Source organism: Panthera pardus, unplaced genomic scaffold, assembly GCF_024362965.1.
Source record: "Panthera pardus isolate Hobbes unplaced genomic scaffold, ASM2436296v1 HiC_scaffold_27, whole genome shotgun sequence".
NCBI lineage: Eukaryota > Metazoa > Chordata > Mammalia > Carnivora > Felidae > Panthera > Panthera pardus.
Genome location: NW_026526843.1, coordinates 37,024,219 through 37,052,001, shown reverse-complemented (window position 1 = coordinate 37,052,001; position 27,783 = coordinate 37,024,219). Strand labels below are relative to the sequence as shown.

At 40.8% G+C, this 27,783-nt stretch overlaps 1 protein-coding gene across 4 annotated transcripts in view; it reads right to left on the bottom strand.

Annotated features, from left to right (window-relative positions):
• The window catches only part of CHRDL1 (chordin like 1), a 117,742-nt gene extending 91,498 nt beyond the window's left edge, over nt 1-26,244 (bottom strand). For all 4 annotated transcript variants that reach the window (XM_019426850.2, XM_053891256.1, XM_019426851.2 and 1 more), the window contains exons 1-2: nt 26,078-26,244; nt 22,484-22,635 (exon numbers count right to left, since the gene is read on the bottom strand). In XM_019426850.2, the coding sequence (XP_019282395.2) occupies nt 22,484-22,635; nt 26,078-26,229 (304 nt within the window). In that variant the 5' untranslated portion in view covers nt 26,230-26,244. The remainder of the gene's footprint in view (nt 1-22,483; nt 22,636-26,077) is intronic.
• Between the last annotated feature and the right edge of the window lie 1,539 nt (nt 26,245-27,783).

Below are 27,783 nucleotides of genomic sequence, written 5' to 3'. Positions count from 1 at the left end.
AAATTACCTCATCAAAATTAAGCACTTGTGTCTCTGAAAGAGTGTTAAGAGAATTAAAAAAAAAAAAGCCATGGGCTGAGAGAAATTATTTGCAAATCGCATTTCTGGTAAAAGCTTTATATATAAAGAAATCTCAAAATTTAAGAATAAGGAAACAAGTTTTACAATTTAGGAGCATCTGAGTGGCTCAGTCGGTTAAGCGTCCAACCCTTGATTTCGGCTCGGGTCATGATCTCACAGTCATGAGATCGAGCCACACATCAGGCTCCGAGCTGAGTGTGAAGCCTGCTTAATATTCTCTCTCTTTCTCTCTCTTTCTCTCTCTCTCTCTCTCTCTCTCTCTCTCTCTCTCCTTCTGCCCCTCCCCCATGTGCTCCCTGTCTCTCTCTCAAAAATAAAATAAAATAAATTAAAATAAAATAAAATAAAATAAAATAAAATAGGAATACCATTTGAACAGACACTTTACCAAAGAAGATATACCGATATCAAACACATAATGAATCAGCAGGGAAATGCAAATTGAAACCATAATTACATATCACTACTCACCTAACTCAAAAAAACCTAACCATACTAAGTGCTAGTGAGGATGTAAAGCAACTGTAAAGCAACTCCTCATACTTTGCTGGTGGAAATGCAAAATAGTACAGCCACCCTGGAAAAACAACTTGTCAGTTTCTTATAAAGTTTAACCTACACTTACTGTATATATAAGCCAACAATCCCATTCCTAGGCACTTTCCTTGGTGAAATAAAAATGTATAGTCAAACAAAAACCTGTACATAAATGTTTAGAATGACTCTATTCATTGTCAACAAAACCTGAAAGCAACTCACGTGTCCTTTAACTGATAAATCTGTAAACATCCAAATAATGGACTATCAGTCAGCAATAAAAAGAAATGAATGTCTGAGGCATACAAACATAGATGAATCTCAAAAGCATTATGCTAAATTAATAAAGCCAGACTCAAAGTCCATGTATGGTATGATTCCAGTTATCTTCATTCCAGAAAAGGCAAAACAATAGGGAAAGAAAGCAGATCCAGTTACCAAGGACCAGGGTGGGGTAAGAACTTTAACTACAAAGGGACACAGAGTAAATCTGTTGGGTGATTGAGCCATTTTTATCTTGACTCTGATGGTGACATCATGGCAGAATACTTTTGTCAAAACACAAAACGGTACCCTAGAAAAAGGGTGAATTCTGTTGCATGTAAATTACACCTAAATAAAACAATAAAAAGAAATATAGAGAGGAAAGAAAAATCACATAGAATTCTGCTACCAGATTACCACGTTTACTATTCTATAATGCTACAATGTCACTCTCATTTTTTCTTTATTTTTTTTTAATCAATAGACTTCTTTTTTTCAAGCAGTTTTAGGTTTACAAAAAAACTGAGCAGAAAGCACAGAGTTCCCATGTATCCGCTCTTGACCTCACCCTAGCTTCCCGTTACTGACATCTTATGTTAAGTGTAATGCATTTGTAATGAAAATTGTAATGCACTTGTAATGCATTAATTACAATTAATGAACCAATAGTGATATATTAACTAAAGCACATGGTTTACCGAAGGATGCACTTTGTTTTGCATAGTTGTATGAGTTACGGCAAATGTATAATGATATATATCCACCTTTATATAGTATCACACAGAATAGTTTCAGAGCCCTAAATAGGTCCTGAATTCTGCCTGTTCATCTCTTCCCTCCTCTGTCTCCCCAACTCCTGAAAATCATTGATCTTTTTACTGTCTTTTTAGTTTTGTCTTTTCAAGATGCCATACGGTCGGAATCATAAGGTGTGAAGGCTTTTTAAACTTGCTCCTTTCACTTAGAAATATGCATTTAAGGTTCCTCCATGGTTTTTCATTGCTTGACAGCCCACTTATTTTGTCACTAAATAATATTCCATTGTGAGGATGTACAGCTTACTTATCAACCCACCTACAGAAGGACATCTTGGTTGCTTCCAATTATTGGAAATCGTGGATAAAAGTGCTAGAAACACTTGTGAGCAGGTTTTGTGTGGAGATGTTTGCAGTTCATTTGGATAATGCCTAGGAGGATGGCTGCTGGATCACATAGTAAGGTGATGTTTAGCTTGGCAGGAAACTTTCAAACTGTCTTCCGAAGTGACTATACCATTTTGCATTCCCACAAGCAGTGAAAGAGAGTTCCTGTTGCTCCACATCCTCACCACTATTTGGTGGTGTCTATTTCGTGTAATAACCATTCTAATAGGTGTGTGGTGGTGTCTAATTGGTTAATTTGCAATTCCCTAATGACATATGATGTGGAGCATTTTTTCATATACTTATTTGCCACCCATATATCTTTTTTGGTGAGGTGTTTGTTTAGCTCCTTGGCCTTTAATTGGGTTGGTCATTTTCTTTTTTTTTTTCTTTTCTTTTCCTTTCTTTTCTTTTCTTTTTCCTTTTCGTGAGATTTAAGAGTTCTTTGCATGTTTTGGACACAAGCCCTCTATCAGATAAGTGTTTTGCAAATATTTTCCCTCAGTCTGTGGCTTGTCTTTTCACTTGCTCAACAGTGTCTTTTGCAAAGCAGAATCTTTTACTTTTAATGAAATCCAATTTATCAATTTTTTTTTTCTTTCATGGAGCTTGCTTTTGGTGTTATATCTAAAAGCTCACTACCAAATCCAAGGTCACCTAGAGTTTCTCCTATGTTACCTTTTAGAAGTTTTATACTTTTGTATTTAAAAAAAGGGGTTTTTTTTACATTTTATTTTTGAGAGAGAGAGAGAGAGACAGAGAGCACACACAAGTGAGGGAGGGGCAGAGAGAGAGGGAGACACAGAATCCGAAGCAGGCTCCAGGCTCTGAGCTGTCAGCACAGAGCCCAACGCGGGGCTCGAACTCACAAACTGTGAGATCATGACCTGAGCTAAAGTTGGACGATCAACCGACTGAGCCACCCAGGCACCCCTGTATTTTGTATTCAGACCTTTGATCCATTTCAAGTTATTTTTGTGAAAGGTTTAAGGTCAGGGTCTACATTCTTTTTGTTTGTTTTGTTTTGCTTTGTTTCGTTTTTTTGCATGTGGATGTCTTGTGGTTCTGGCACCATTTGGTGAAAAGATTATCCTTTTTCCAATAAAATTTCATTATTCCTTTTGTCATAGATCACTATATTTGTGTGGGTCTATTTCGGGGCTCTATATTATGTTCCACTGATTTGTCTCTTCTTTCAATAACACCACACTGTCTTGATTAATGTAGCTCTACAGCATGTCTTCAAGTTGGGTAATGTCAGTCCTCCAACTTTACTGTTCGTCAATGTTGTGCTCAAAATTCTGAGTCTTTTGTCTCTTCGTGAAAACATTAGAATCACTTTGTTTATTTCCAAAAAATAAATTGCTGGAATTTTGATTGGTATTATATTGAATCTATTGTTCAAGTTGGGGAGACCTGGTATCTTGACAATATTGGGTCTTCCTATCCATTCACATGGAATATCTTTCCATTTATTTGATTTCTTCCCTGAGAATTTTGTAGTTTTCGTCACAGAGATCTTGTGCACATTTTCCTAGATTTATATCTAAGTATTTTGGTTTTTTTGGTGCTAATGTAAGTGGCATTGTCTTTAATTACAAATTCCAGTTGTTCATTGCTAGCAGAGAGTTAAGCAATGGACTTTTTAATTAAGTCCAGGAGGGTTTTTTATTGACTTTTTAGGACTTTTTGCATACATAATTATGTCATCTCTGAACAAAGGTAGTTTTATTTCTTCTGTGGACAAAGGTAGTTTTATTTCTTTCTTCCAACCCTTTATATGCTTTGTTTCCATTTTTCATCTTATTGCATTAGCTATGAGTTCAAGTACAATGTTGAATTGGAGTGGTGAGAAAAGACATCATTGCCTTGTGCCTGACCTTAGGGGAAAAGCAGTGACGTTAACTATAGATTTTCTGGTAGATGTTCTTTATGAAGTTGAAGAAATTCTCCTCTATTCCTGGTTTGCTGGATAGCACTGGATTTTATCAAATGCTTTTTATGCATCTATTGATATAATCATGGGATTTATCTTCTTTAGCCTGTTGATGTGATGGATTACATTAATTGATTCTGAATGCTGGAACAGCCTTACATTCCTGGAATAAATTCCATAAATTGTGCACTTTTCCTACATTGTTAGCCTCAATTCGCTAATATTTTGTTAAGAATATTTACATAAGAGATACTGACCTGTGGTTTTCCTTTCTTGTAACATCTCTTCCTGGGTTTGGTATTAGGGTAATGATGGCCTCATAGAATGAGTTACATAAAGTGTTCCTTCTGCTTCTATCTTCTAAGACACACTGCAGAGTGTTGGCATTATTTTTTCCCTAAATGTTTGGTCAAGTTCACCAGTTCATCATCTGGGCTTGGTGCTTTCTGTTTGGGGAGATTATGAACTATTGATTTAATTTCTTTAATAGATATAAGCTATTCAGGCTACTTCTTCTTGTATGAGTTTTGTTAAATGTATCTTCCAAGGAATTGGTTCATAGTTTCTAAGTTATTAAATTTGTGGACACAGAGTTGTTCATTATAATCCTTTATTATCCTTTGGATGACCATGGATTAATAGTGGTGATGGCCTTTCTTTTATTTCTGATATTAGTGATTTATGTCTTATCTCTTTTTTTTTTCTTAATTAACCTGCCTATATGTTTACTATATGAATCTCTTCAAAGAAGGAGTTTTGGTTTCATTGATTTTTCTCTATTGTTTCCCTGGTTTCATTTTCATTGATTTCTGCTTTATTTTTTTTAATTTATTTCCTTCTACTTACTTTGAATTTGATTTACTCCAATTTTCATAGTTTCCTAAGGTGAAGCTCAGATTGTTGACATTAGATCTTTCTTTTTTTCTAATATACTAATTCTATGCTATAAATTCCCCCTAAGCACTGCTTTTGCTGCATGCTGTGAATTCTGATTAAGTTCTATTTTTTTCCAAAGAATTCAAAATATTTTTAAATTTCTATTGAGATTTCTTTGACCCATGTGCTATTTGGAGCTGTATTATTTAATCTCTAAATATTTAGGGATTTTATAGCTATCATTCTGTTATTGAGTTCTAGCTTAATTCCCGTATGGTCTGAGAGGATACTTTGTATAATGTCTATTACTTTCAACAGACATTGGTGGATGGTCCACAAGAGTTTGAGAAAAATGTGTATTCTACTGTTGGGTGAAATACTGTGTAGAACTCAATTAGATCTGGTTGATTGATGGTGCTGTTCAGTTTAATTATATCCTTATTTTCTGTCTTCTGTAACTTTTAATTATTAATAGGGAGTCCAACTATCACAGTGGATTTGTCTGTTTCTCCTTGCAGCTCTAAAAGTTTTTACCTCACATATTTTGATGCCCTGTTAGGTGCATATAACATACATCCTTGCCTTGAATGTCTGCTTTGTCTTAAATTAACATAGCTACTCCCACTTTCTTTGATTAGTGTCAGCATGCTACAGCTTTCACCATCTCTTTACTTTTAATCGACATGTACCTTTATATTTAAAGTGGGTTTCTTGTAGAAAACATATAGTTGGGACATGTTTTGTTTTTTTTTTATCTACTGTTACTCTCTTTTACTTGATGCATATAGACCATTCACATTTAAAGTGATTGTTGACACAGTTGGATTCAGATTGACCATATCTGTAATTATTTTCTATTCATTGACCTTGATTTTCTCTTTTGTGTGAGTGTGTGTTCCACTCTTTTTTTTTTTTTGCCTTCGATAGCTTTAATTGAGCATTTTCTACTCTTCCATTTTCTCCCTTCTCTCAGCATATCAATTATACTTATTTTGAAAAAATTTTTGGTGGTAGAGCTTGAGTTTTCAATACACATTTCCAATTAATCTAAATCCATAAAACACTATATTACTTCTCAGATAGTGCGTGTACCTTACAGCAAAGTACTCTTTTCTTCTCTCCCATCCTTTATAAGATTGTTGTTATTCATTTTACTTTTTCATCAGCTATAATCATTCAATACATTGTTGTTATTATTATTTTGAACAATTTTTTTCTTAGACAATTCAGAATATGAAAAATAAAAGATTTTATTTTACCTTAATTTATTTCTTCTCTAATGCTCTTCCTCTCTTTATGGAAATGATCCCAGCTTCTGGTCTATATCATCTTCCTTCTTTCTGAAGAATTTCTTTTAACATTTAGGCAGGTGACAAATTCCTCTCATTTTTGCCTGAGAAAATCTCTTTCTCTTTCACTTTTGAGGGATAATTTTGTTGGACACAGAATTCTAGGTTCTAGGTTGGTGGGGGTTTCTTTCAATAATTTATTTCACTTTCTTCCTTGCATGGTTTCTGAACAGAAATTGAATGTAATTATTATCTTTGTTTCTCTACAGGTAATGTATTTTTCCTCCAGACTCTTTCAAGACGTTCTCTTTGTTTTTGATTTCCTACAGTTTGAATATGATATGCCTAGGTGTAGATCTTTTCATATTTTTCTTGTTTTGTGTTCTCTGAGTTTCCTGGATCTGTGCTATAGTGTCTGTCATTAATTTTGGAAAATTCTCAGCCATTATTACTTCAAATATTTCTTTTGTTCATTCGTTTCCTCTCCTTCTGGTATTCTTCTTACATATACGTTAAGCCTTCTGTGATTTTTTTCTCAGTTCCTGGATATTCTGTTGCGTTTTTCTTCATTTTTTCCCTTTTATTTCAGTTTGGGAAGTTTCTATCGGAATATCTTTAGCTCACTGATTCTTTCCTCCATCATGTCCAGTCTACTAGATGAGCCCATCAAAGGCATTCTTCATTTCTTATGGTGTTTCTGACTTCTCACATTTCCTTTGCATTCTTTCTTAAGAATTTCCATCTCTTTGTTTCCATTCCCCTTATATTTTTGCATATTAGCCACATTCCCCATTAGAGTCTAAAGCAGTTACTCGAAAGTTGCTCACAGTTACTCGAAATTCCCCGTCTGATAATTCCAAAATACCTTCTATAACAGAGTCTGGTTCTGATGCTTGATTTGTGTCTTTAGACTGTGGTTGTTTTGTTTGTTTGGGTTTTTTTTTTTTTTTTTTTGGTTTGGGTTTTTTGTTTGTTTGTTTTCGCCTTTTAGCATGACTTTTACTTTTTTGTTGAAAGTCAGACATGATGTATTGGATAAAAGAAACTCAGGTAGATATGCCTTCAGCATGAGGTTTTTTGTTAATCTAGCTAGGAATTAGGTCATGTTCATTCTTTGTCATAGCTGGGATGTCAGAGGTAAAATTTGCTCTAATGTCCTTGTTTATTTCCCTTCTGTTGTCTTGGGCTTCCCTAGATACTCTTTCTTAAATAATGTTTGAGGTGTGCAGTTCTTTCAGCTGTAATCGCCTGTTATTATACAAGGGCCCCAACTGATATGGTGGTAAATTGTGGCAGGGGTTGGAGAGAGAAGCATTCTATAATTATATGCTTAGTTCTCAGTATTTTAGTGAGCCTGTGTCTCTGAGCTGTGACCTTCAAAATTGCGAGTTAGGTTTGTTCTCCCCCACCAGTGTAGATAAGACAAGAAGGCTAGTGGATTGGGTATTTTCCTTCTCCCCACTGGTTAGGCTCTGACAAAATGCAAATCAGTTAGGCTCTGGTAAAATCATTTCCCTTGAGGGCAAGTCTTAATTAAGGAGAACAAAGAGCTTTGGACTTATTTCAGAATGGTTACTTTTTCCCTCCTGTGCCTGCAGCACTAAAGAATTTTTCTCCAGTCTTCACCCTGAGACCCTGATGGGGCTCCTGGGGGTGAAACTCACAAAAATAAGTTTTTCTCTCAAGCTAGTACATACTCCATCTCCAGCAATTAGTCAATTACTCTTGCTCCTACCAGGATCCAGCAGTGGTGATTACATTCACCAGGCTTTCAGATTTCAGAGTAAAAAGCATAGGGCAGTTTGCCCTGTGACCTCAATTTTCTAACTGATTTAAGAGGAGTCATTCCTTCAGCTTTTTTCTTGTGACAATGGGGGTGACAACTTCTAAGCTCTTTACATGTCAGACCAGAAACTAGAAGTTCTTTCCAGTGTTTTTCTATGCATTGTTTGTATAAAGGTTTTATCACAAAATTAATAGCACAAACGTTTTGTAAACTACATTCTAAAATTAACATACCATGAATATTTTGGGGCCACTAAATATTTCCCTTATACTTCATGCTTGGTGACTGGATTCTACACCAACACAGCTGAACTACAACTTATCAACCAATCCCCTATTTGGGGGGATTAGGCTGTTTCCTTTTTTTTAATTAAAACAAATTCTTAGTATGTAAACTTTTGGGGGTGCTTGGGTGGTTCAGTCGGTTGAGCGTCCGACTTCGGCTTAGGTCATGATCTCACAGTTGACGGGTTCGAGCCCCGCGTCGGGCTCTGTGCTGACAGCTCAGAGCCTGGAGCCTGTTTCAGATTCTGTGTGTCTCTCTCTCTGCCCCTCCCCTGTTCACGCTCTGTCTCTGTCTCAAGAATAAATAAACATTTAAAAAAATTTACAAAAAAAAACCCTTTTGTATGCAACAATGGTTATTTTTCTTAATATAAATTTTTAGAAGTAGATTTATTGGGTCAAAGGTTTTGAATGCATTCAAATTCTTGACCTGTAGTGTTTCACTGCCATTCAGAAAACTTATGCTAATTTACCTTCACATCAGCAGAAGGTGAGAATGCACAACACTGGATCATTTAATTATTTAAAACTTTGCCAATTTGGACACTTGGGCTCCTTCCATAATTTGGCTATTGTAAATAATTCTGAAATAAACATATGGGTGCAGGTACCCCTTTGAATTACTGTTTTTGTATTTTGGGAGCAACTACCCAGTAGTGTGATTACTGGATTGTTGGGTAGTTCTATTTTTAGCTTTTTGATGAACCTCTGTATTATTTTCCACAGTGGCTGCACCAGTTTGCATTTCCACCAACAACACATAACACACGAGGGTTCCTTTTACTCCACATCCTCACCAACACTTGTTGTTTCTGGTATTCTGTTTTTGAATGTTTATGTATTTATTTTGAGAGAGAGAGAGAGCTCGGGGAAGGGGACAGAGGGAGAGAGACAGAATCCCAAGCAGGCTCCACACTCAGTGAGGAGTCCAACACGGGGCTCAATCTCATGACTGTGAGATTATGACCTGAGTGGGAATCAAGAGTCAGATACCCAACCAACTGCGCCACCCAGGTGCCCCATCTTTTTGTGTGTATGTCTGTGTGTGTGTGTGTGTGTGTGTGTGTGTGTGTGTGTGTGGTGTTCTTGATTTTAGCCATTCTAACAGGTATGAAGTGATATTGGAGTTGTGGTTTGCATTTCCCTGTTGATCTGCTGATGAGTGATGCTGAGCATCTTTTCGAGTGTCTGTTGGTCATAAGGATGTCTTCTTTGGAGAAATGTCTGCTTGTGTCTTCTGCCCATTTTTAAATTGGATTATTTGTTTTCTGGGTATATTTCGGATACTAACCCTTTATCAGATATGCCATTTGCAAATATCTTCCCCCATTCAGTAGGTTGCATTTTAGTTTTGTTGATTGTTTCCTTCACTGTACAGAAGATTTTTATTTTGATGTAGTCCCAATAGTTTGTAACATATATATATACATATATATAATATTCTGATATATAACATATATATATATATTATATATCAGAATGTTACTTAGCCATAAAAAAGAATGAAATTTTGCCATTTGCAATGACATAGATGGAGCTGGAGATTATAATGCTAAGTGAAGTCAGTCAGAGAAAGACAAATACCACATGATTTCACTCACATGTGGAATTTAAGAAACAAATGAGCAAAGGGAAAAAAAGAGAGTCAAACCAAGAAACAGACTCTTAACTATAGAGAACAAACTGATGGTTACCAGAGGGTGGGGGGTGGGGGATGGGTGAAATATGTGATGAGGATTAAAGAATACACTTATTATGATGAGCACTGAGTAATGTATAGAATTGCTAAATCACTATATTGCACACCTGAAACTAATATAACACTGTAAGTTAATTATACTGGAATTAAAATTAAAAATTCTGGGGCGCCTGGGTGGCTCAGTGCGTTGAGCATCCTACATGTCATGATCTCACCGTTCGTGAGTTCGAGCCCCACATCAGGCTCTGTGCTGACAGCTCAGGGCCTGGAGCCTGCTTCAGATTCTGTGTCTCCCTCTCTCTCTCTGCCCCTCCCCTGCTCATGCTGTGTCTCTCTCTCAGAAATAAATATTAAAAAAATTTAGAAAAATAAAATAAAACTGCCAATTTGGTAGTGAAAAACAGAACCAATATTTCTTTCTTTATCAGGAAGGCTGAATATATATTCACTTTTAATAAGTATTTTTATTTTCTCTTTTGTGATATTACTATTATTGTTAGCATTGTTATATTAATCTACATTTATCAGCTAAGAGTAGGTGTTCAAAACCATTTATTAACTGAAAGAACCCAGAAAATCAAAATTACTTTTTAGGCAGAACTTGGGTGTTTTTCAGCCAAGTCTTGGAAATACGATTTTCTTGCTATAGACACAAATTAATGACTCGATCTACAATATTCTAAAATGGAGTAGGAAATACTTTAAATATTTTAACAATCCCAGCATCTTTAACCAATAACAAATGATCATGAATTTCCCAAAACAAACATCCAAATGAGGCACTGTTAGCTACCTTCCACATGTGGGTGAGAGGTGATTGTTTCTCTATAATAAATTTATAGTCTCACTCTCCAACCCCTGATTTGCATCTCACATATACAACTTATCTAGACACTTCACAAAGATCCTGGGTATACACTTAGAGACAAATCCATTGAGGCGCCTGGGTGGCTCAGCTGGTTAAACATCCAGCTCTTGGTTTCGACTCAGGTCATGATCTCATGGTTCATGAGTTTGAGCCCCACATCAGACTCTGTGCTGACAGTGTGGAGCCTGCTTGGGATTCTCTCTGTCCCCCTCTCTCTGCTCCTCCCCCACTCGTGCTCACTCTCTCTCTCTCTCAAAAATAAATAAATTTTATTTTTTTTAAAAAAAGGAAAAAAAGCAGCAAATACGTGAAGGGGGGCCATTTAAGGGGCATTATTAGGCTAGCATAAATAGTCCTGCTTGTATTGGTCTGCAGCCACTAACATGTAAATGGAGGGAAGCTAGAAATTACTTTGTTGAGTTAAATCCACACTGCAAAGTAAGCTGGAACCTTGTGTCTGATGCATTTGATTCTGGATTATTTCACTCAGTTGAATTAGATCGCTCAGAGGTTGACATTAAAACCTACCTACTTCCAATATGAAATTGGTTGGGTGATTGACTCCCTGCTAGTTGGGGGAAAAAAATGGGACAAATAAAAGATAAAGATCCCTGAAAGAGTAAGCAACCACTAAAATAAGCCAAGCTATCAAAGTGTGGGTTTCAAGTGTATTTACATATTTTTAAAACTCACAGCCAAATTATGAAAATTTTTTAATTTGTAGGAAAGTCTGTTTCCAAAGGAACAGTATATACTTACCCCACAAGGAGGGTATTCTTTACATATCACTATTAAGCAAGTTGACATCTCATTTATGAAATATCTTTAAGGTACATTATTTCACAGACAGTATTATAAAGTGGATCCTTTCAATATATTAGAGCTCACCATATTCATGAAATCCATAGATCAACCAAAAATAACCTGTTTCAGTCAAGACTCCATTTCCCCCCAGATTCAGTCTCTGAAGAGTGTTGCTCGACAAAGTGTGAAATCTGAATGATCTGAATTTTCCTGCTCTAAATGTGGCTCAGTCTAAGAGGTAGCTGATAAGTGTAAAAAGCAGCCAGGGAACCTGGTCCTAAGTGGCAGAACCAGATGAAAATGGTGATAACAGTAATAACAAAATCAGTATTGGTTGAGCTAATATTCGTTGAGCACTTTTCCTATAAAAGCCCAGCTCTGTTCTAAAGGTTTTACATATACGAATTCACTAAATTCCCACAACAACCCCATGAGGTAGTTTCCATTATTACTCCCATTTTACAGATAAGGAATCTGAGGCACAGGGAGATATGGTAACTTACCCACGTTGACATGATTAGTCAGGGTATGGAGCTGGGATTCAAACCTAATTAGTCTGGCTTCAGACCCAAGGACTGTAACCACGGTAGGACTCTGCCTTTCCAGTAACATAGTTGTAAGGTACGGGTCACCCACTCTTAGAAATTGGAAAATAAAGGGCTTCCACACATTCTTGCCTAACACTTTCTCAAATTACCCTTCCACTAAACCTTTGAAACATCTTTGATCACCTTTGAAAGAATCAGATGTTGTCCATAGTAAAGTCAAGTCATAACGAAATAGACTGTAGAAACTGGTACAGCTGGCCGACTTTATTATGCATTTTTTGTATCTATCGCAGTGCTAAAGGCACGATGTATAAAATAGCACCCATGCTTGTTTTGTCTTTTAGATCCCACATGTAAGTGAATCCACATGGTATTTGTCTTTCTCTGTCTGCCTTGTTTCATTTAGCATAACACCCTGTAGGCCCATCCGTGTTGTCGCAAATGGCGAGATCTCATTCTTTTTTATGGCTGAGTAATATTCCTTGGTGTGTGTGTGTGTGTGTGTGTGTGTGTGTGTGTGTGTTCTACATCTTCTTTATCCATTCATCTACACTTGGGTTGCTTCCATATCTTGGCTATTGTAAATAGTGCTGTGATACACAGAGAAGTACATATTTTTTTTTTGAATGAGTTTTCATCTTCTTTGGGTAAACACCCAGTAGTGGAATTACGGGACCATGTGGTAATTCTATCTTTAATTTTTTGAGGAATCTCTATACTGTTTTCCACAGTGGTTGTTGAATCAGTATGTTGTACACGAGGAACAAATATAACATTGTATGCTAATTATACTTCAATAATTTGTAAAATGTGTTTACAAGGCAAAAAAAAAATAGTACCCATGCTGCTAAGGGGTTTGAAATCTAGTTGGGAAGATAGATTAGTCCAGGGGAAAGTTCTTTTTCATCCTCTTTAAACCTCATAATACTCACATGGCATTTCTTCCATATGACGGTACCAGTGTCTTACAAACTATGCTTCTTGATGAAAATATCTTTCTCAAACACTAACTTCTGATTGAAACCTGGTCTTAACTGCAAACATAATAGTGTTTCATCAGGGTCATTGTTCCTATTATCTGAGCAATATAGGATTTGGCCAATTATGCCCCAGATAGAAACCAACAAACACGTGGAAGGAGCAAATTCAGGAACTGGAGGCAGACAAGGAGTTGAGCAGTAATGCCGCTGGAGTCACTAAACAAAGCTTCTGCAATTACCAGCACTGATTTTTTTTTTCAAGCACAGAACAAAAGTAAACCCTGTAAGTTCGAAGACCTGTTTTACCATGGGTGTCTAGGATTGAGCGGCTGGCACCATTACAGTTGATTTCTCAAGGAGTATGCCGAACAGTTATCAATCTTAAGAAGTGATGATAAAAGTCAATTTCAGCGCATGCTCCTAAGTCTAAACTTTTCCAAAGTTTTTGGCATTCCCCAGGGGGAAATCCAACGAGTTGTGCAGCATAACTGAACACACCTCAAGTCCCAGTAGATCATCTTGGACAAGACGCACATGTGAGCTGATTTTATTAAAACGATGATGACTCACTAACTTCTAGAAGATACAGGCAAGTACAGTAAGCTTATCACTAGCCAGTAGCTGACAGATACCAGCTGGACAATACATGACTTCCCACTGACTAGTGGTATCTGCGAGGAGAACTTGGTCCCAAAGGAACTGCAGCTAACGTTTGAGTTGGACCTTCAACCTGCAGCATCATAGCTATTTTTCAGATGGTTTGGCTGGCCCTCATCCCTGCTACTTTTGGGGCCCCTGTTCACAGAAACAATGATAAAAAGTAGACAACAGAGATGTGCCACTATGCCATTGACGTTTTGCCCAATCATTGCTGTCTAGCGCCCAGGACTAGGTCAAAAGGGCAATAACTTCATCACCAATCTAAAAGCAAGAGAACATTCTTAAGAACTGTTTTTGATAAGAGCTATTACTCTAGACACATCATCATGCAAGTATTCCAATAATATTTATTTTATTATAACACATACAGTCAGTGTAAAGAGAGATGAATCTCTGCTGTTTGTTATAGGAGCAGACAAGTCAAGTAAACAGATTCCTTTTTAATTATTTTGTTAAAGGCTACTCTACACTGTAATAAGGCCGAAAAAATAAAGGAAGAAATATTTCTTTCATTTATTAGACGTGAGGCAGAATGCAAGAAGGGCAAGACAAGATATAGTAGCTACAGGAAATAAAAAAGTCTCCTATTTCTCTGGCAATTGGGTTTCTGGAATTGAAGTCTCTATGAGATTTCCTCAGGGTTTTAAGAATTCATTTCCAGGTTATGGAGGCCAGTGAAAAAGAAAAGCCAGGAAGAAGGCAAATTCTCCATCCTATATATACAGCTTATTCCTGTGTATCTGGGGTTAATTACCCTATTCCTACTTGTCAGATCATTTTCCCAAAATTAATTCAAATGCATATCTATCGAGCAGCCTGTGCCCATCATGGCCCTCCCACTATCTGCCTTGGGGCATTTCAATTGTCTGCCAGAAGGTGAGTAAGCTCATGAGAAGAAAAGAGCTTATATTTCAAGAGGTTTGACCGTGAGTAAGACCACACCATTGGCTACGATAAGAACTGGAGATATTCCATGAAATCTCGATTTCTTTTTCTCTTCTAGGCTCCCATTAGCATGGATAACTGGGAGTTGATGGTATTCTCATTAGTCCCTACTATAAGGCCACGTGGAGACCCTTTTACACAGAAAAGCTGCTTGGCCCAGTAAAACCTGACCTGAATATTTTTCCGGCAAAAATCATCTCTTACATGTCCTCTGGCCCAGGACTTTGGGTAAAAATCAAAGCTCTTGTTTGTTCTTCCTATCAGCACCTCAGCGGCACAAGTGTCTGCTAAAGGAGGTTTGCTTTCTATTTGGTCAAGAATTCAAGATGTGTGCTCTTGAACTCGTCACAACAGAATCGATTTTGCATGCCCTGCCACAGACAGATATCTCAAACGCCCAGCTTTCTTCTTCAAACGAATGGGATATATCACCATTACAGGTGCATTTTAGAGAATCAGATGTGAAGTGACATAATGAACCAAACTGGTTCCAAGGCAGGGCTTCGTTTTGTAAAATAACATGTATGTATGAAAATACACACATATAGCTGAGCATTAAAAAAAAGACTTGGGGTGCCTGGGTGGTGCAGTCGGTTAAGTGTCCGACTTTGGCTCAGGTCATGATCTCTTGGTTTGTGAGTTCGAGCCCCGCATCGGGCTCTGTCTGTGCTGACAGCTCAGAGCCTAGAGCCTGCTTCAGATTCTCTCTCTCTCTGCCCCTCCCCCACTTGTGCTCTGTCTCTATCAAAAATAAAATTTAAAAAAAGCATTGTGGGAAAATGCTCTAAAAAAAAAAAAGACTAGAAGTGTATATACCAATTAGCTATTTCCTTACACGCTGAGACTACCAGTGACTTTTGTTTTATTTTTATGTGTCTTCTGAATGTTGAACAATGAGAGCCTGGGTGGCTGATTCGGTTAAGTGTCCGACTTTGGCTCTGGTCATGATCTCAAGGTTCGTGGGTTCAAGCCCCACGTCAGGCTCTGTGCTGACATCTCAGAGCCCAGAGCCTGCTTCGGGTTCTGTGTCCCCCTCTCTGTCTGCCCCTCCCCAGCTCACACTCTGTCTCTTAAAAATAAACAATAAAAAAATTTAATGAATGTTAACAATGAGAATCTATTTTATTTTCTTATTTTTCAGAGGTGACTTAGCTTTTTTTGAGCAACTATTTTAAAATCAGTGGGGCGCCTGGGTGGCTCAGTCGGTTAAGCGTCCAACTTCAGCTCAGGTCACGATCTCACGGTCCGTGAGTTCGAGCCCCGCGTCGGGCTCTGGGCTGATGGCTCAGAGCCTGGAGCCTGCTTCCGATTCTGTGTCTCCCTCTCTCTCTGCCCCTCCCCCGTTCATGCTCTGTCTCTCTCTGTCTCAAAAATAAATAAACGTTAAAAAAAAATTTAAAAAAATAAAATAAAAAAAAATAAAATCAGAAAAAAATCACGTTAATATAAAGCTTGCTTAGGGCGCCTTGTAATTGACAATTTAGTCTACGTACGTCCAGATCATCCAAAGTTAAAAGTGTCTGGACCACATTGCCTTAGCACTTACAGAAAGACCTTTACTGAGTTATAATTTACTAGTTGCCCTCTTCCTTTACAGAGAGTCAATGAAGAAAGGCCATTCTTTCTTCTCTGAAACCAAGGTTACAGACGGAATCCTTGTACTATCCAAATGTGCTTTATTCAAACATCCCATGATCAATACTGCCTGAGTGGGTGGGAGGTGGGAATAATCACTGTAGATGAAACTGTAATTTTTCTGTTGCCAACAGCCCCCAAACCCCTCTTTTTATCTTTCCAGAAGCACAAGCCAAATTTAGAGTGTGAATACTCTAATGTACCAAACCAGGTGTTAAAAACATCTACTCTTCCTACATTCTTCAAAAGGGCTCTATTTTATTTCATCTTTAAAAATGTTAGCTTTGCAACTATGCTTTCATACATAACTTGCATCTAACCTTTTTAGATGCAGGCAGGTTATAAATCTTAAACAAATAGTATTCTTTGCAATGGCTCTGCGACAATGATAAAACTCCAGGTGTGTTCCAAGCACCTAAAAACCCAGAGCCCTGTTCTCCCTTGTCCCACCTCCTCAGTGCCTATCCTGGTGTCCTTTACTCTGCCGTCCAGAAAGCAAGAATCCTCAGTTTACAAGTCGAGACTCTTTAGTTCAGAGACCATGAATGACTCAACCAATACCACACAGCAAGCAAAAAGAACTGACCAGAAACCAGGTCTCCTGATTTAAAGCACAGTCCTCTTTCCACTGGACTCTGAGGACATTCCAATCCTACTGAGAAGTCAGGGAAATCTCAGAAGCAAGGACATAAAGGCACATATTTTTAACCTTCCTCACAAATTTCCTTTGGCTTAACTTATTTTAGGTTCCTGAATAATGTTAGTGCTAGTCCCTTTTAACTCCCAAATAGTAAACTGCCTCTCTTAGGAATTCTGGTTACAAAGTTCCTTATTCATTCCTTTGGATCATCTCTTATGTGTTAAGTGGCTGCCATGTGCAAAGGACTGGACTTCTCTTCAAAAGAATGAACTGGCTTCCCCAGAGAACGGCTAGAGGCAAACTGGGGGGTAGGGAGCAGAACACGGAATTTGAAGACCTGGGTTTTAGTTCTGGTCCTGGCTTGGACTTGACCTTGCTGGGTTTCAAGTTTCTCATTGAAAAATTAAAGGTATAATATCATGTGGATTGCAAGAGAGTTACTCTCAGACCTACCTCTCATTCAAGCCTAACTGTGCCAGCGATTGTCGCAGGGCCCTCGGTGTACATGATCTTTATTTTTCAAGTGACTGTGCTGATGGCCATCGTGGTAGGATTTCCTATACTTGTAGTAATAAGGAAAGTACAGCTGGGGAAGTTAAGTCACATTCCCAAGGTATATAAGCAAGTCACGGCGTGGGGGTTAGGATCTAAGAAAACACCAGAGGGGTGCCTGGGTGGCTCAGTCGGTTAAGCGTCCGACTCCAGCTCAGGTCATGATCTCGCCGTTCATGAATTCGAGCCCCACGTCGGGGTCCAGGCTGACAGCTCGGAGCCTGGAGCCTGCTTCGGATTTTGTGTCTCCTTCTCTCTCTGCCCCTCCCCCACTCACACTCTGTGTCTCTCTCCCTCTCAAAAAATAAACATTAAAAATTTTTTTTAATTAAAAAAAATAGGATAACACCAGAGCCTCCACACCCAACCCCACTGGCACCCCCAACATTAAAAAATTAAGAATGTACTGTGAAAAGCATCGAGGTATCTAAATGTAAAGTATTCTCTCTTTCGTCCACTTCTACTACAAAAGCTTCAAAGATGAGAATGGGTCTACTCTTTGGCTTGCTTCTTTCTGTTGTCCAATCATCGCCTCAAATGTCCAAGAGAGAATCTGGAAGAGGAAAACGCAAACCTCTCTGGTTGGTTTTCACAACAGAGAAGCTCCGGGCAGGCGCCACAGGAGGCCCATCTTTACAATATATGAATGTGGGGAAGCTTTTCTCCTGAAGAGAAATAACGAGTGAGAAGATCCAGCTAACTCACCTAAGAAAGCAGGAATGGACTCCATGAAATACATGAACAATCTCTCTCTCCCCAGAACCTTTGCCAGACTTGGCACAGGCAGGCCCTTTTGAAATACATAATTGAATATTCCTAACACTCAATTCTTCCACCTACTTTGATCAATAGTTCATTACCTAAGTTAGAACTGCCAGAAGAGGCAAACTCTTGAGCTCATTTGTCCCATATTTGCATGAATATTATGCACTCAATGTCACGCTCCTTTGAACTTCAAAAGAGCTTCCGGGCCTCTTTGACGACAACTTTAACAACAGAGCATAATGGAGTTACAGAAAGACTTTCTTCCCCAGCTAAAGACCTCAAACCTTGCTGATTCTGGAAAGTAACAAACTTTTATAGAAGCCACAAATGGCTCCTTCGTCCATTGCAATGCACCATCAGTATTTCCCGGGTTCCTGAGCCTTTCTCGTCTCCTGTGACAGGAACATGACCACGGCTAATCAGCTATTAGGAAGTGGCAGCAACCACCCCTAACTTTCCTTGTGAAAACAGCTTTCTGCAAATGCGGCATTTTTTGCAGACCTCTTCAGATTCTACACCGAGTGAGCATCTTTGACCATAACAGCACGCCCCCTCCTAACACTCTGATGCCCAGGATAGGAGGGAAACAGGCTACACAGCATCTGCATTGACCTAGAAGCTTACACTGAAATCAACCCACAAAGGATCAAAAACCTTGGCTTCCTTGTGTAAAATGGCATCAGGCAGCAAGAAGAGACGTGAGGATTTATTACCCTTACACTTACACATTTCCTGGAGTTTCCCCAGATTTTTATCCTTGTTTTAAAAGTGATATTAGGGGCGCCTGGGTGGCTAAGTCAGTTAAGCGACCGACTTTGGCTCAGGTCATGATCTCATATTTTGTGGGCTCGAGCCCTGAGTAGGGGTCTGTGCTGACGGCTCAGAGCCTGGAGCCTGCTTCGGATTCTGTGTCTCCCTCTCTCTCTGCCCCTCCCCTACTCGTGCTCTCTCTCTCTCTCTCAAAAATAAACACTAAAAAAAAAAAAAATTTAAAGTAATACTTGCCAATTGTGGAAACTCCAGAAGCACAAAGATGAGCAAAAGTAAGTCATGAACCTACCAGTCACAGATAAAAAAAAAAAAAAATTAGCTCCCCACTATACATGACTATAAATTTCGGATGAAGTAGAGAACTACGGGTAAAACCCCAAATTATGCAAGCAGTAGAAGAAAATATAATAGAATGAGTGGTAAGGGTCTCCCAAGAAACAAGAAGAAATTCAGAAGCCGTAAAGGAAATAAATAGCAGATCCAACCACACAAAAATTTAAACCTTCCATATGGGAAGGTACAACTTAAAGTTAAAAGCAAATGGCAAAAGGGGAAAATAATATTTTGAACACAAAAGGTCAGGAGCAAGATTTGCAATAACAAAACCTTAATATGTATGCTTTGATGGATCACGAAGACAAGCAACCTAACTGCAAAATAGGCAATGCACTCTCAAAGATAAAATAAACATTTAAAAATATTCTAAAAACTAATTGCAAAGATACTCCAGAATAAGAAAATAGTGCAGCAAACCTGAAGTATGATTTCTCCTATTAAATTGGCTCCAAGATACAAAGAGTAATTATACTTGTGGGGAAAGAATTCGAAAAGGACTCTCATACACAGATGGTGGGAGTATACATTGATAACTTCTTCAAAGGACAATGTGACTGTGCTTACCAAGATTAACACTGAACATCCACTTTGACCAAAGGACTCCCCACAAATACTTGCCTACGTGCCTGGAGGTGTTCATTAACACCTTAGTTGTAATAGCAAAAACTGGAGACAATCTAAGTGTCTATAGCTATAGCTATAGTCTATACCATGGGTAAGTAATCCATGGCACACTTACACAACTGGAAACTATGCAGGCATTAGAAAGAATACGGTACTGTTGTATTGCAACGTGCTGACATGGAAGGATGTCCTAGACCCACTTCTGAAGAAAGGTTACAGAAAAATACGTACAATCGCCAAGAAAAAAAAAAACAAAAACAAAACCTGTACTTACGTAGGTTTTTACGATACAGAGAAAAAGAGTTTGGAAGAACACATAGTAAACTATGAGTCATGGCTGCCTCTGGTTGGTAGCTGAGGGACACGCGTTTTTTTGTAAAGCTCAGGTGCTTTCAGATTGTTTTGTACTAGGAGTATTATTAGTTTGGGGATACTTAGGAAATTTCAGAACAAATTAATTAAGCACTGCGTAGGGTCATCAAATTTGTAATAAGCAACGTTTTCAATGGTAGCACGACAACACATTACACAGATGGTTTATATGACCATTCCCCAATGGACCGACATTTCCACTGCTTCTGCCTTCTCATTGTTGGAGCTTCCATATAAATCTCTGCGCATGCCTCGTGTGTGTGTGTGTGTGTGTGTGTGTGTGTGCATCTGCGTGTATCGAGGCAACATACAGAGGGCATATGCTTTAAGATTTCCTTTAGTGGAGATAACTGTGTACATGTCCTCGAGACAGTGGGTGTGGCCACACAGAATGATGCTGAGCAGCTCATTCAGGGAATGAGCCTCATCATCTGACCGAAAGCCTGAAACACTAGAACAGAACTGATGCCCTAGACCATCTACTATATAATCCTTTTGACACCAATTGAATATCCAATGGGCTTGGGACAAATTCATAGGCAGCAGGAAATGTTATAAAGTGATAGTTTGGGGTCTGTAAATATTTTGTAAGTCCTATTTTTCCTTGGTTGGTTCATTAAGCTCCAAGTTGCATGGACAGTACTCCTCAATTCTTTATATCTATGGAAGACCTCCCAGAAGAGACGGTCTTCTAAGAATTGCAAGCTTCCCCTATGACGCCATCGCTAACAGGTCATAAGGGAAGTTTCTTCCTAAGAGAGCAAGGATTTTAGGCCCAGTTGGGTTGTAAGTGGAGCTGAGAATGGATGGACAACTTTTCTATCACGTCCACTTAAAGGAGGGCTTTCTGGAGGGAGAGGGAGGTCATTGGAGGAAAACAGGAGAGAGGCCAATCCAAGTTTCCTTGCTGGTACTGTGCCCTGCTAAACTTCCTCCTGTGTCCCCATCATGCTAGGTCATCACCACGGGCCACTCCTGCTCAGAAGCCTAATCAAAAGCACCGCTTGTCTCGGGAAGAAGACTGAGATTACTATGAAAATCACAGTGAGGCAGAAACACACCGTCCTCCCTGTCAGCAAGCTTCATGCCTGATCTATGAAACTTGTGCTGATAAAGGAGATAAATGTTTAAGCGATGGGCTTCAGATGCTGCTTCAGCTCCTACCAAGAAGATTTTCACGGTTCCTTCTCATGAATAAGTTCAGTGGAGCAGAGAATGCCCCTCTTGGACCAACTCCATTTTGTGCTTCTGTTGATGCAGCCAAAAAGGGGAACTAGAGCTAGGGCTTTTCCTTCAAATTTAGAGCAAGGGTCCACCTCAGAGAGGGCTGCAAGTGGCCCAAAGAAGGTGAGGCTCCTACTTTCAGCAGAAAGCTCGTAACAAGAGCAGGGATGCCAACAGTTACGCATAAATCTCCTGAACGTGGAGGCAAGGAGGGTTAATTATCCCCCCTTCCTGCCACTCCGCTTTCTCCAATGTGTTAGCCCATCACACGGATCGCTGACTTTCTAGAAATATTCCCTGGCTTTGCGGGGACGTTCTTTCAATAAACGGCATCCAATTTGCTCACGGTCCCTGGAATCTCAATTTCCTCAAAGGATTTTTCATCTGAATCCAGTTCATGTGAAGGGTTTTTTCCTTCTTCATTTTTCAGCATAAGGGAATAGGCAGGGCCTGCTTTACTTTTTCTTTTTCTTTTTTTTTTCTTTTCTGTGTTATTTTTTTTTCATAAACTGAAAACCTTTGCTGAAGAGTCTGAAATTTGGGAAAAAATCCAGCTCATCTGTCAGATATTTCTAGAGTTACGTAAAATGGAATGAGATTTGTACAGTTTAGAACAGGAAAAGGAAAACAGGCTAATATGTCATGTGTTCTATGAGATGAAAACTATATGATAATCAGAAAAACAGCCCCAAATTGAGTCGACCCGATTCAAAGCTCTCGTTGTTGTATCAACTCACGCATAAACCAATAATAGAATAATGGTATATGGCCACATTAGGGCAAAATCTCAATCCCTACAGATTATAACCACATTTTCAAAGAGATTACAAGAAAGCATCTTGTTTCTTAAACGGGAGACACTTACGTTTTACTTGCTCTGTTTTGCTTCCTTCTAGGAAAAGAAAGAACAGCAACAAGGAAAAGATGCACTTTGTGCCCCCCACTTTCCACTTTTTTCTCATTTTGGTCACTGCAAGAGGCCACTCAAAACTGTCAGGGCCCAGTATATTCAAGCTCCTGGGGAGAAAGCAGAAAAAAAGACTTAGATCCTCTGAAACTGGTGGAGATCACTGATGCTTAAGCTTTTAACGTGTTGGCGCGGGCGGGGGGGGGGGGGTGGGAATGCTGGAGAACTTATGTAAGCGTAAGCGTTGTTTTCCCGTGTCAGAAAGAGAACTTGCCTCTTCGGTCTTGCAAAGATCATGGGGGGAAATTCAAGCAGATGAACAGGCGTTCCTATCCAATGCTAAGGCTAAAAATCCTTACAGGCAAGTCATAGAAAAATAAAAATAAATTTTGAAATCTTCCTTTTAACAGAATTAGAGTTGATTTCTCAGGAGCTTTTCTTTGGGAGAAAAGGGAAATGGATTTGCAAAACGGCTACTTTGGCAACCAAGATAAAAATAGTAGGCACGGGACCCAAACAATTTCTGAAATGAAAGTTCACTCATGTTAGCTTCAGCGATGAGGCACAAATTGGTTAATAATACTTCTCCTGTGTCCTCCACAAGATCTATAAAGATCTTCAGTTTGGCTACTTATGTTGGAAAAGACAGATGTAATTAGCAAATGGATGCAGTTAAATACCTTTACCGTTCAGACATATTGCTCTCACATGAAGTCCACTGTGAAACGGAACTTTATAACGGGCCATCCTCAAAGGAAATTAGGCCAATTTAAATAGGTAACGTGTTTGCCTTATACCGCTGTGCCAAAGGCCATCAGAGCAACTATAATTCTGAAAAGTAGGAGACTTGCATTTCTAGTCTAAGGGGTGGAAATTCTTAAACCTTCGAGCCTTAGAACACAGAACATTTGCTAGAGCTCAGATCCAGTCACAGGTCATTTCCATAGACACTAGAGTTTGCAAAAACGTTCCAGTGGATGATCTGAACATATTTAAATGTTCAAAAAACACCACATTTCAATCCGGGGTTAACCCCGGATGGGAACTGAGTGCATTGATCTTTTCTGAGGGGCCAACCTAAATATTGAGTATAAAGAGTTGGCAGGAATACAACATAACCATTCTGGAGAACCGAATGGTTTTTTGGGCCATGATGCAGATACTTCAAATGCTATGAACTTGTCTGGGTAATTTAAAAGCCATTGCTTGAAATTACGGCTACGTAACCAAAGAAGAACTGATCATGAACATGTTCCTAGCCTCTCAAAGGCCTCGATTCTGATGTCTTGGTCCCTTCTATGAACTTGTGGCCCAGCTTCAATCACTCAGAACGTCCCTGCCCTCTGAAGCAAATCATTTCCATGAACAGTTTAACACAGCTGCCCACCCCAGCGAAGTTCTTTCTGAGCCTACTTTAATAAGCTTATCCCCCAAGCCTTCAAATGAGAAAGATTTTCTAACCGCTGAAATCCAATTTATCACAATCACATATGGATCTCAGGGGGTAGTTTTGAAACCACAGTTTTCAGGTCGCCCCATGCAAGAACCAACAGGGTTATTTTTCTTGTATGATGGGGGGGGGCGGTTCAGTGAACAGTAGCATTGCTTCATAACTCAAGCTGGCAAGAAAACGGCTCTCAGAATTTTTTTTGCTTTTCTTGGGTCCCGACTAATGTTATGAGCAAATAGAAAAGTTGGTGACGAGAGAGCAATTAATCTCTTTTGGCGTTCCTGTCATCTGTGTGGCCTCCCAGGCTGTGATGGAGAACATCAGAAAATGAATCGCTTTATAAATATTCACTTTTGATTTACAAGATCTGAAGCCCTGTCTTTGTATTCTGTGCAGAAATATAAACTGAGAAGAATTCCTTCCCCAGGACTCCTCCCCGTTCAATTTCTCTTTATCCCTTTAACTTTTTCTTTTCGGCGGGGGGAGAGATGTGGTTCAAGACATTTTTGGGGGGACTGCAGCAATAAACCTAAGCAAGCATTGCTCAGCAAACATGCCGACTCTTATACTTGCAAAGAGCCAAACTGTCCTTAATTTTTCAAATTATACTTTGACCCAGTTAACTGGAGTTATTTCTGCATTAACTCTCTGCTTCACACAGGCTGTTGTGCCATTGAACTTGCACGGACTCTTTTCCAGGTTCCTTCAAAATGTGGCCACAGACACGCGTTTTGGGGGATCCAGGCCCCGGTCAAGAAAGCCAATAAGAAAACAAGATCCCACCACTAACACTGGGGAGGGGGCGGGCGGAGGAGGCTTTACAAGAGATCGAGAAACTTGTCAGTGTCTAAAGAAGTGTATCCATGAAGGTGCCTCCATGAAACAAGCATTCACACAGTTCATTTGCATCAAGCAAAGGGACCAGAGGCTCCTTGCCCAGCTGAAACTGCAAGGCAATCTGGGCCATCAAGTGTCAGAAGTCTGGACATTCTCAGAAGAGGTCTCCTGGGTAGAAGAGAACCAAAGTGACATTCCCAAAGGAAGGCTAAGGGATGAGCACATCAGCCAGTTCTCCACGCCCCACAGTGTCTCTTTAATCCGCCAGAGAGGCTTGACTGACCTTGTAATCTCACATTCACTGTCTTCCTGGGACAGTCCCCAGGGTAGCAATTCTCTTTCTGACAAACAACAAGAAGACACTGGGGTCTCAGGGCCCACGTCCATCAGCTGAAATCCTCTCCCCACTCTACCACCCAACAAGAAAAAACTCAGTTCGCTGCTGGTGGGTTGCCACAGAAAAACGGCACTTCTAACCCAGGGTGTCTCTCTCCGCCAGAGTCCTTGCCTTCACTGCTGCTTATGACTGACAAACAATGCCTTGCGTTTGGCTTGCAAAACACCTTGCTATCCATCATTTCATTTCATTCCCTACAACAACTCCACCTCCAAAATGGGCACCCTGGAGCCGAGAGAACTCAACTGCCCATTCCCACAGTTAGTGGCAGGGCCGAGAGGGTCTGGAAGGCAGGCTTTCCAGGCCCTAAGCTCTCTGGCAGGGCTGCGTTGCTTCCTGAGCCTAGCGTCTCAAGCTCTGACCCCAGTGGTCTGGGCGGAAAATGAGACAGATGTCCAGAGGACAGAGGAGCCTCTCGCCTGTCCACCCTGTTTCATTAACTTTAGCATGTATTAATCACCCTCTGGTCCAGGGCACTTCAGCAAGCGAGAAAGAAGGGTCGGGACTCAGGGGATAGATAACTAAGGGGACTGCAAAACCCTTTAGGTGGCTACCCAAGTGGCCTCCCCTGAAGCGCCAGACCATGGAGATATGCAGGCCCCGCGGGGAGCGGCAAGTGGTGAGTTCGAATCCGGAGTCCCTAACCTGCCCCGGGCGCCTTGGAGCCCACCTCCAGCCGGGCCATGGCCACTAGCAGCTGGACCCGAGAGCCCAGTTGGGGTGGCAGGTCAGGCGGGGGGGCGGGGGGGGGGGAGCTGGGGGGGGGGGGGAACGTCCGGGGGCGGTTCTGGCCAACAGGAGACGCCCCACCTGTGCAAAGGCTGGAAAGGAAGGTAGAGGAAGCGGGCATCGGGCACTGCTCACTGACCTGGCCACTGGCCTGCTCCGTCTTCCACGCGTGCACGCGCTCCGAGCTCCCCGGGGCGCTCCTCCGAGGTCTGGGGCTCGCAGGTTGTGGCGAGAGCTAGAGTGCGCGCGAGGGGGGAGGGGGGACTCAAAAGTGGGTGGGAGGAAAAACATCACCGCCCTCACACCACGAGGGAGCAGCGGCTCGCTCGGCTCCCGGGGGCAGAGCCAAGGCGCGGGCGCGGCGGCCCGGGGCCACCTGCCCGCCCGCCGCCCGCTCCCCACTTGGCCGGAGAGGCCGGGCGCCCGACGCAGGCGAGAAGTCCGCGGGCACGCAGCGGCTGCAAGCCCGCACCCCGTCTCCGCCCCGGCCCGGCGGCTCTACTTCTGCTCCCGGGGCCCGAAAGTTAAGAAATCGGGAGAAAGTGTGAGGCTCTGCCGGCGACTTTCCCATCACGCAGCGCCCCCACTGCACCCCCCTCCTCTGGCTAAGCGAGCGTTGGGGTCTTAAAGGGACCGCACCTCTCCTCCTGCCCCTCCTCCCCCTGTGCACTGGAATGCACCTAGGAGCTTCCCACCACCCGCGCCTGCCCCGGAGACCCCGGCTACCCTCCGACTTCCCTGTCTGGAAGCCCGCAACTCTTCTCCTCCCGCACAGGGCCCCTCTGGGTGCACCTGGTCGGGTCCTGAGCTGATGCGCGGGACACCAGAGGAGCTGGCCTCGCAAATTATGCCCCAGCAAGCTGCTTATCACTTAGGGGCGTTTCCCAAATCCACACTGCGGCTAGAAAAGTGGCAAAGTGCTGGTGTCCTTCAAGGCAGAGTGGAGATGGGTGTGTGTGTGGAGGGAGAGGGGACGAGTTAGAAATCTGCTTTCTCCCAACGAAGAGGGCCCCCCAACGCCCCCATGTAAAGGGCCTTTACTAATTGGTAAGGGTCTTGAAGAAAACCTGGAGCGACCCACCACAGCCACCCCTGTTCTCCCAGTCCCTAAGATTCTGATTTGGGAGTTGGGCCAAGAACCCAGCCTTGAAATCACAATAGCACTGCTGATGCCTTGGTAAGGCTGAGACAGACTAGGACAAAGTTATGTTTATTTGATGAGCGGTAGTTACAAAGAATTCTCAGAATCCTGTAAGGGCCCCAAAGGCTCTGCCTTGACAGACAGTACCCATTTATATGTTAAAGCCCCCAAATTTGGAGGAGAGCTACAGGGCTGCTTTTTTTTTCTTTTCTTTCTTTCTTTCTTTCTTTCTTTCTTTCTTTCTGTCTCTCTCTCTTTTTTTACTGGAATATGACTTTATTATTTTTTTATTTTTTTAATAGAATTTATTGTCAAGTTAGCTAACATACAGTGTTTACAGTGTGCTCTCAGTTTCGGGGATACATTCTGGTGATTCATCACTTACATACAGCACCCAGTGCTGAACTGGATCATATTGATTTTTCCAGGATCTGTATAACGTTATGGCTTACAGAGTAGTTTCATATTCATCATCCCTACTCTTTAAACCCTCACAACAACCCGTGAACTGTCTGTGGCCTTAAGTGTCAGAATTGGTAGGGATCTTCTGGACCATTGAGCTCAAAGTCTTCGTGTCACAGAAGGGGAAATTGATGCGGGGGGTGGGAGGGAGGTGATGTATCCAAGGTCATGCACATAGTAAATGATAGATCTGAGATTCCAAGTCAGGTTTCCTGACTTTCAACCGACTACTCTCTGATTGC